At 42.9% G+C, this 10,466-nt stretch overlaps 1 protein-coding gene across 4 annotated transcripts in view; it reads right to left on the reverse strand.

Annotated features, from left to right (window-relative positions):
* LOC143405466 (retinitis pigmentosa 9 protein-like) overlaps positions 1–8,506 on the reverse strand; it is a 26,246-nt gene extending 17,740 nt beyond the window's left edge. For 3 of the 4 annotated variants that reach the window (XR_013092120.2, XR_013092121.2, XM_076863780.2), the window contains exon 1: positions 8,256–8,504. Coding sequence is in view for 2 of the 4 variants with exons in the window: in XM_076863780.2 (XP_076719895.1) it covers positions 8,256–8,407 (152 nt within the window). In the remaining 2 variants the exon portion in view is untranslated. Of the gene's footprint in view, positions 1–8,255 lie in introns of all 4 variants that reach the window. The other variant, XM_076863781.2, reaches the window with a different exon arrangement.
* Positions 8,507–10,466: the final 1,960 nt, after the last annotated feature.

Consider the following 10,466-nt stretch of genomic DNA (forward strand, 5'->3'; position numbering starts at 1 on the left):
AACTAAAGGTCCATAAACAACTAAAGAAAAAAATTTTAAATGTCTTATTTTTCTTTAAGTTATTTTGTTAGAGCCTCAGAACAAGCAGAGGGTACCTGGTGAGGTGGCGCATTCCTATAGATCTGGAGGCTGAGACAGGAGGATCATGAGTTCAAAACCAACCATGGCAATGGCAAGGCACTAAACAACTCAGTGAGACCCTGTCTCTAAATAAAATACAAAATTGGGCTGGGGATGTGGCTCACTGATTGAAGACCCTGAGTTCATTCCCTGGTACCAAAAAAAAAAAAAGAAAAAAGAAAAAGAAAGAAAGAAAGAAGCAGAGGTGACCCATAGGCTTTGACCTCGTATCCTAATGGTAAAGCTGATCTATACACTTAAGAGGTAGAACTGGGACAATTACCCAGACCTCATTACATCTATTTTGTTGTTGTTTTTATTTTCTGATGACAGAATTTTTATTTGCAAAATAAAGTGTTAACAAACGAGAAAATAAATCTGCTACTGTGAACATATGATAAATGAGAGAATGAACAACTGTAACAAAACCATTCCAACAATCTTCTCTGAGCCTAACAGCAGAACTACCAACCTGTTTTCTAGAAATATTCTATCATCAAACCTATCATTTACCCAATTTTCCACTAACTTGACTTTCATGTCAAGTTTTTAAAAAATAATATCAATAATTAAATATAGGGCTGGGGATGTGGCTCAAGCAGTAGCGCACTCGCCTGGTATGCGTGAGGCCCGGGTTCGATCCTCAGCACCACATACAAAGATGTTGTGTCCGCCAAAAACTAAAAAATAAATATTAAAAAATTCTCTCTCTATCTCTTCCCCCCAACTCTCTCTTTAAAAAAAATAATAATTAAATATAAATGAAGTAGATATTGTAATCTAAAAGATATAAATATTTGGGGCTGGAGTTGTGGCTCAATAGTAGAACACTCGCCTAGCAAGTGCGAGGTACTGGGTTCGATCCTCACCACCACATAAAAAATAAATATATAAATAAAATAAAGGCATTGTGTCCAACTACAACTAAAAAAAAGATAAATATTCAACATCTGTAAAAATCAAGCAATAACCATATGCTCTATACATATGTCTCACTTTAAATACCAATACACCAATAAGGTAAAAGCAAAAAATGAGGAGAGTAAGCATGAGAAATCTGAAGTAGACCTATTAATATAAAATTTCAAGAAAAAGATATTCAGAGATAAAGGGGGAATATTTCATAACCATAATAGGATAACTTCTTCAAGAAAGTATAACAATCCTAAATGTGTATATACCTAATAACAAAATTTCAAAATACATGCAGTAAAAATTTATAAAACTAGAAAGACAAATCCACAATCATATTTGGAAATTTTAAACCCCCTCACTTTGCTGGAAGGAGTAATCATATAGAAGGCTTAAAACATTATCAGCCACCTTTACCTATTTGTTATTTATAGAGAACTATACACAAAAATGACAAGTAGAAAATTAATAAGGATAGACTATATTCAAAATAAGCTTTGAAATTTAAAAAAATTGAAGTCATGCAGACTGTTTCCTGCATGATTTATTACATTAGAAATCAATCACCTTAAACTACATAGAACCCCACCTCCATGTCTCAACTACTTCAAAATTAAATGACACACTTATAAATATCTCATGGGTCAAAGAAGAAAGCACAAGAAAAGTAAATAAAAAGTACTTTGAACTATGAGATAATAAAGTTTAAAATATCAGAATCTCTGGAATGAAATAGTACTCAGATGAACACTTATAACTTAAAGTACTTGTACCAAAAAAAAAGCGAGATAAACAATCAAATTAGTTTCAAACTAGGTAGCAGGAAGGAAAAACTAAGTCGAAGCAGAAATATATGAAATAGAAAAGAAATAATAAAGCTAAAAAATTGGAAAGGGAGCTATTAAAACAACTCTACAGATGCTAAAAATATATTAAGGTGATATTACAATTATATGCCAACATATGTGATAGCTTACATAACATGCAGACCTCATGACATCTGGAGTTCTGTTAAAATAAATTTGGCTGAAAGCTCCCTCTCTGTACAGAGTAAATTGTAACCTAACTTAATATGTAAACAAACTGCAACATAACTTGAAAGTTTATTCTAAAAACAAGTGGCTGATTCTTAGCCAATCAAAGCATCCAAGATTTCAGCTAATCACAGAGTACAAACTCCCAAAACATGTTCATCTAAGGCTAATGTCAACCTATAACCAATCAAGTGGTTTCTCCTGTCATTTTTTCCCCATGTATAAATACTGACATGTATAAATACACCACATGAGTGGGTGTAGGTCTTTGAACATTTACTGGTTTGGTGGTGTTATAATTTGAATCTGAAATGTCCTATGAGGCTCATGTGTTGAAGGTTTAGGCACATGGCCAGTCAGAGTGAAGCAGCTGGGTAATTCCAAAGCTGTTGCCCAGTACCCACATGCAAGCTCCATGTCAAGCTCCACCTGTACAGGACTGTTAGTAGATGTGCAGCTGGAATCCAAGAATTATTCTAGTATCATGTTTGTCACTGGTTGGGGACAAAACACACCAGGAAGCTGGGCACTGTGGCACATGCCTATAACCCCAGAAATTCGGGAGCTGAGGCAGGAGGATTGTGAGTTCAAAGCCAGCCTCAGCAAAAGTGAGATACTAGGCAACTCAGTGAAACCCTGTCTCTAAGTAAAATACAAAAATAGGGCTAGGGATGTGGCCTGGCTCAGTGATTGAGTGCTCCTGAGTTCAATCCCTGTTACACAAAAACTAAGACAAAACAAAACCAAAAAACCCCACCAAATAAGTGTTTTTTTGGGGGGTGGGGGGGGCGGGTAAGGTGGGGAGTTGCTTTTTTTTTGAGACAGGGTCTCACTAAGTTGCCAGGCTGGCCTTGAACTATGCAATCCTTCTGCCTCAGCCTGAAATTACTGCTGAAATTACAGGCTTGTGTCACCACACCTGGGTTAGACTCTTCACAATTGCAGCAAATGTCTGATGGGTAGCTAAGAGCAGGATTAAAGAAACAGAAATTGGTAATAAAGGTGTCTTTGTATCAGAAGAGTTGCTCCTAGACAACCTTTATCACCTGGGATACTTTTATGTACATGTCAAGGAACCTTTATTCCCCATGAGACAGGGACTGAACCAGGGACCCAGAAGGCTGAGCCCATAAGCTGGAGAACATCAGGCCAGAAGGAAAGGGCTTTCTACAGGCTGTTTCTGTGTGCACAAAGAACAACTCTCAGGCTCTAAAAGAGTCATATCGCTTCCTCAAAAGTAATACATAAACTATTTTTTTAGCTTAGATCTGTGCCTTAACCCTCCAAATCTCCAGCACCAATCATTTCAATGTTTTAATATTTTCTTCATCATGACTGACATGTATAAATACACCACATGAGTGGGTGTAGGTCTTTGAACATTTACTGGTTTGGTGGTGTTATAATTTTTTTTTTTGAGACAGGGTCTTATCCACTTTTACTGCTATTATAGAATACCAAAGGCTGGATAATTTTAAGGAAAAGAAACTTCTTTCTTTTCTTTCTTTTTGGCACTGGGGATTGAACCCAGGGGCACTCTGCCACTGAGTTTACATCCCCAGTCCCTTTTTATTTTTAATATTTAGACAGGGTCTCACTAAATTGCTGAGGCCAGCCTGGAACTTGGGATCCTCCTGCCTTAGCCTCCCAACTTGCTGGGATTACAGGCATGTGCCACTGCACCTGACAGAAATGTATTTCTTATAGTTCCGGAGGCTGGAAAGTCCAGGACTGAGGGGGCCCACATTTGGAGAGGGCCTTTGTGCTGTATCATCCCATGGTGGAAGGATAAAAGAACATACATGCAATAGAGAGCAAGTGAGGGCCTCCAAACTTTTCTAATGGTCCCACTCCCAAGATAAGGTCATTAACCCATTCATGAAAGCAGAGCTCCCATGACCTAATGCTCTTTTAGGCTCCACCTCCCAACATTGTTGCACTAGGAATTAAGTTTCCACATGTGAGCTTTGGGGGACACATTGATTCTATAACATCCTTATGTACTAACTTTATGAACTCCTTATGTACTTTATGTACTCCTGACTTTAAAGAACTTTTTTTAAAAAATATTTTTTTAGATGTATGGACCTTTTATTTTATTCATTTATTTATATGTGGTGCTGAGAATTGAACCCAGTGCCTCACACATGCTAGGCAAGCCCTCTACCACTGAGCCACAGCCTCAGCCCCTAAAGAACTTTTTGAACAGAGTAAATATCAGAGGTGATTAGGGAGAATGAACCTGTTGTTCATCACCAATGTGTAGTAGAAAAGAATTTTGCTGCCAGGTGTGGTGGCATGTACCTGTAATCTCAGCGGCTCCAGAGGCAGAGCCAGTAGGATCACAAGTTCAAAAACCAGCCTCAGCAATTTAGTGAGGTGCTAAGCAACTCAGTGAGACCCTGTCTCTAATAAAATACAAAATAGGGTAGGGATGTGGTTCAATGGTCAAGTGCCCCTTTGTTCAATCCCTGGCACCCCACCCCCCAAAAAAATTTTGCCAGCTGATGGATGAGAAATATCACAAATGGCTACAGCAACACAGCCTTCTTTTTGGCTTCATCTGTGGAGTCTTCCAAAGGACTGATCAAACCCTCACCATCATTTATCCAGAGCTTTGCTAAGGGGTAGAGGACGACTTAGCCTCTGAAGAATACATAGTAAATAACTAGGTATAAGAATTAGCTGTTTAGGTATAGTACAATGTTTTTCTATAGCAAATACTTAATAATTTCTAATGGAAAACTGTGGTGTGTGATAAGCAAGAATAGAAACCTATATAACATGGGAAAATGATACAGTCCATCTGAAGCCACTAACCAGAAATATTAATGCTATGCCTTATGCATAGAAACCTAAAAGAGTTTGTGTGCAATGGTGTATGCCTGTAATCCCAGCGACTCAAGAGGCAGGAGGATAGCAAGTTCAAGGGCAGCCTGGCAAAAACGAGACCCTATCTCAAAATAAAAAGGGTTGGGAATGGGCTGGGGTTGTGGCTCAGCGTTACAGCGCTCGCCTAGCATGCACAAGGTCCTGGGTTCAATCCTCAGCACCACATAAAAATAAATAAATAAATAAAATAAAGTTATTGTGTCCAACTACACATGAGCTTATTGTACATTATGGCTTCTGACTGTGAAAGATGAGAGATCTTTGTTATCTTTGAAGTCTGTTCTTAAAAAAAAAAAAAAAAAAGTCCATTATCTTGCATGATTTGTAAAGAAAACTATTAAATTATTTAGAATCTAGTAAATTGCTCTTAGGGGAAGATTAAATTTAGATAACAGGAGGTAAATGTATTCTTCCAAGGCAGTATGTGGAGAGAAATCCTTATTTTGCCAGGTATTTTAAAATACTGTTTGTGGGATATGGTTTCTTTTAGAGGGGTCCTCCCTGAAAAACATATTCCATTGCACCCAGTTGTATCTGCAGCTGTTTCCTACAGAGTTGGAAACTGGGTGAAAACAGATGCCTTATAAAACCTGGCAGGTATGAAAAAAAGGCAAAAAAGTAAGATCAAATGTAAGAATGTAGAGTAAGGCTAGAGTGGAGTAGGGAGACCTAAAGAGGAATCATCACAGAGAAAAAGGCCTTGAATTTTATTAAAAAACACTATGAGGGCTGGGGGTGTAGCTCAGTGGTAGAATACTTGTCTAGCACGTGTGAGGCACTGGATTCGATCCTCAGCACCACATGAAATTTAAAAAAAAAAAAAAAAAAAGAAGGTATTGTGTCCATCTACAACTTAAAAAGATATTTTAAAAACCCCACTATGAGATATCCCATTAAAATGAGGCCTACAAATTACCTTGTTATATTGTGTGCATGTATATGTAACAACAAATCCTATCTTTTTTTTTCCTGGGGTACTGGGGATTGAACTCAGGGGCACCAGACCACTGAGCCACATCCCCAGCCCTATTTTGTATTTAGAGACAGGGTCTCACTGGGTTGCTTAGGGCCTCGATAAATTGCTGAGGCTGGCTTTGAACTCACAATTCTCCTGCCTAAGCCTCTCAATCCCCTGGGATTACAGGTATGTGTCACTGTGCCTGGCTAACAAATTCCATCTTTATGTACAACTACAATGCATCAGTAAAAAACACTTGGAAATAAAATAACATGGGGCCTGACCAACTTGCTTATCTACTTTCCCTCCCTAAACCCCCTTAAAATTCCAGTAAAACAGTAAGTAAACAGCCACAAAGAAAACATGGGAGGAGAAAAAGGGCAGAGAAGAATTATAAACTGCCCAACCCTTGAAAGAAACTGCAGGCTGAATCCTCTGAGAAAAAACTGGAGAGGCCAAGCTGCATAGGAATACTGGAGATCTGAGAATGGGGCTGAGCACTTGGAAAACCTGTTGAGTCTTAGTGTGAACTCTGCAATGCTCTGCTCTGTCCGGTCCCAGAACACTGGCAGTCAGGCACATCTCTGGCATTGAGACATAAGGCTGTTAGTTTAGTCTTTGAAACAAATGGGTCCCAGGAAAAAGCTCCATTTACTGAAATGTGTGGGGGGGGTTCCCCATAAGAAGGGGAGATTACAGTTTGGTTTCTCTACAGGGAAACTCAATAGTCATCAATTTAGGACCTTTGCTTTATTTCTCTCCTTAACAGCCCCCTTCCAAATGGCATTATGGAGCTTCACTCTAAAATATGAGGGAGACCCCAGGATCCCTACATATTAGAATTAAACCTCTACCTGAAAAACACTAAAAGAAAATGCAAAGAGCAAGGAATGGTGGTACATGTGTGTAATGGCAGCTACTAGGAAAGCTGAGGCAAGGAGGATCACAAGTTGCAGATCAACTTAGAGCCTGTGCAACTCAGGAAGAACTGTCTCAAAAGAAAAAAGGTAAAAAGGGCTGTGAATGTAGCACAGTGGTAGAGTGTTCCTGGGTTCAATTCCCAATGCCAAAAGAGAAAAAGAAAGAAAAAAAAAAAGCAGAGAAGATACAGGCGATAAGGTAGAAGAAAATCATAAAAGGAAAAAAGAAAACTAATGGGTAATCCTTAAAATTTAGTTAGATATAATATTGACAAAATAAGAGAATGTCCACAAAAAGGCAATATTCAAACATTTAGAAGTGGTGGTGTACACCTGTAGTAGAGCTATTGCTGAGCCTAAGGCAGAAGGATTGCTTCGAAGAGCAACATATGAAAATGCTGTCTCAAAAAAGAACTCTCAGCTCCCTGACGCAGCACGTGGGAGCGAAACCAAAGCTTCAGGCTCACAGACAAGTGCTCTAACATTGTGGTACACCCAATCCCGGAGTTTTTCCATTTTTTTTTTCTCTCCCGATATTGGGGATAAAATCCTAGGGCGACACTACCACTGAACTACACCCCCTTTTGCCTCTATTTTTTATTGTGAGACAGGGTAAGTTGCTCTGTCTAGTCTGGAACTTGAGATCCTCCAGCCTCAGCCTCCTGGCTTCCCTGGCTCTTTTCTCTTAAACTAGCATGGCTTTTCCCTTCTCAGAGTGTTTTATGCCCATGTGGCGGAGCCCACTCAAAGAACCTAGAAGGGCCGATTCAGATTCCAGTTGACTCTCCTCTGCAGCCCGCGCTCTCCAGGTCATCTGGACTCCTGGAGGCCTCTGGAGTCTGGACCCGGCCCGGACTCAAGGACTGCGGAGGCGCCACACTCGCCGACCCCGCCGCCAGCCTCGGGACGCTCAGGGCCAGCTCTCGGGCGAGTCTTCGGGTCTCCAGTCTCCTCCCCATAGCACGGCGACACGCCTGGCGCTCCTCTTCCCTCTTAACGGCCGAGGATGAAGGGTCGGGGGTCGCCCCTTCGCGGTGGGCCATCAAAGGGAAACGAGGAACCGCAGGCCCCGAAGTGCCTGGCGGGGCGTGTTCGTCACTCAGTCCACCACGCCGCCCGCGTCCCTGAGACGTGGCTCCTCCTGGCGGCGGCGGGGATACGCGCGCGGCCTCCCCGAAGCCGACACCGCCCTCCCTGTGTGCGGGAGGTGCCTCCGGGCCCGGGTCTGCCGCTCCCAGAACGAGACTAAGCTCGCGGGCGCCGGGGCCGCCACTCTTCACGCAAAGGAGGGGCCTGAGGAGCAGGCCCGCGTCGCCGGGTCCCCGGCTCCGGCCGCGGCCCAGGGGGCAGGGACCGCCCGGGCCCGGCCTGGCGCGCAGCCCCCTCCCACTGAGGGGCGGCGGCGCCCCGCAGACTCACAAGGACTCCAGGTGTTTGAGCTGCTGCAGCTGCTGCGCGTCGTGTCGCCGCCGCTTCTGCTCCCGGCGCCGCTGCAGCTCCTGCTCCGCCGGCTCCCGCTGCCGCCGCACGCCCCGCGCCCCCGCGTCGTCGCGCCCCGGCCGGGAAGACATCGCAACTCCCACACGCGGCTCGGGTGGAGGCCCCGGCCAAAATCGCAGCGACCCGCCGGCCGGGAGCCGGGGGCCGGTGTCCCAGCCCAGGCCGTAAGGCCCCCGCCTCCGCGCGGCGGCCTCCGAGTTCGGGCTTCCCAAGTCCCTTTCCCCGACCCCAAGCCGGGTACTCTGGCGCCCGCTGGCGGCGACCTCGAGCCGAGGCGGGCGGGGGGCGGGGCGGAGCCTAAGAGAGTTTCCTGACCCAAGCTATAGCCGGGCGCACCCTTTTGTGGGCCTGGGCCCCGTGCAAGTCACTTGTGTGTCCCTCAGGGGCTGGACCCACTACACACTCATATTAGTGAGATTCATCCATTTTTGGAGGAAAGTACATGTCTTCATATAAATTTTGGAGTTTCACAGATCACGTGATCTGTGGTCAACAGTCAACGTTTATTGTGTTTACAAAGGTTTGGGTGCCGGAAGTTAGCTAAGACCTTAAACAATTTAACTAAGGTTTAATTTTTATTTAGTTATCTATTATTTATTTATTTATTTTTGAAGTACTGGGAATTGAACCCAGGGCCTCATGCATCCTAGGAAAAGTGCATTACCACTATTCTACATCCCCAAAACTCCCAATGTAGTTTCGATTTGCATTTCCCCAATGACTACAGATGTTGGACATTTTTTCATATATTTGATGGTCATTTATATTTCTTCTTTAGAAAAGTGTCTGTTTAGCCAGGTGTGGTGTCTCACTCCTGTAATTCCAGTGACTGGGAAGGATGAGGCAGGTGAATTGCAAGTTCAAGGGAAGCCTCAGCAACTTGGCCAGGCAAGCAATTTAGTGAGACCTTGTCTCAAAAAAAAAAAAAAAAAAAAAGGGTTGGGAATGCGGTTCACTGGTTAAGCACCTCTGGGTTCAATTCCTGGGGGCGGGGAGAGAGAGAGAGAGAAGAAAAAAAAAAACACAAAGGAAAAAAATTTAAAAATGTATTTAGTTCATTTGCCCTTTTTGGCAGGGTTAGGAGTGGGATGGGGGGGCGTGGCGTTGCCAGGGATTGAACCCCCAAGAGAGGCTTAATCACTGAGCCACATCTCCAACCAGTTTTATATTTTATTTTGATAGGGGGTCTTCCTAAATTGCTGAGGCTGGATTTGATGTTGTGATCCTCCCACCTCAGTCTCCTAAACTTGGGCTTATAAACCTGTGCCACCAGGCTCAGCTATTTTCCCCTTTATTGAAATTAATTATTGTTTTTTTTTAAGTATTTTTTTAGTTTATATGAGGTTATATCAGGGCATCATAAATACTAAGCAAGTGCTCTACCCCTGACCACAACTCCAGCCCTTGGAGTTTTTTGTTTATTTGGTGTTTTTAGTTCTTTATATGGGGGGGGGGGAATGAACAACTTGTGTACCTTGATACAGCAGGAATGGGAGCCCTTTATTGTAGGACAGGAGTGGTATTTATACATTCCAAACAGCTTATCTTAATTAGCATAAAATAGATAAAGCAGTCAACCAATAAGGAATCTCCACACTTAATGGCTGGCTTTTGTTACTTCACAAACCACTCCCTCTGGCATTTTGCCAGGCGCCATCCAGACTTGTTTACAGACCCTAACATTTCTCTGGCAAAATGCCAGGCGCCATCCTGACTTGTTTACAGACTCTAACACTGGTCCAAAGAGATATGCTGGGTTTTGTAGTCAGTCCATGGCAGCATGATGAGCCCCACACCCCTAGAATTGGTTTGGTGCCAATATGAAAGGTATCACACATGCAGCTAGAGGTATGAAAAATTTTATTATTCACATATTGAGACTTTTTAGGAAAGCAGGTCAGGCACCTCCTCAGGTCAAAAAATGGCTTGAGAAAAGATGAGTGGCCCTGGGTTTTATTGTAGGTAGGAGGTGGGACTTGGTGGATTCTTCATGAACAAGGGCCCAAGTGTTCTGTGGTTTGGACTTCCTTTTGGTGCCAAGGGGAGAGAAGCACATGGGCCCCTTTTTTAAAATCAACTTTTCTGCTTGTGCAGCAGAAGATAAAGTGGAGATGGACCTTGAAAATTGAC

The sequence above is a fragment of the Callospermophilus lateralis genome, chromosome 1 (assembly GCF_048772815.1).
Source record: "Callospermophilus lateralis isolate mCalLat2 chromosome 1, mCalLat2.hap1, whole genome shotgun sequence".
NCBI lineage: Eukaryota > Metazoa > Chordata > Mammalia > Rodentia > Sciuridae > Callospermophilus > Callospermophilus lateralis.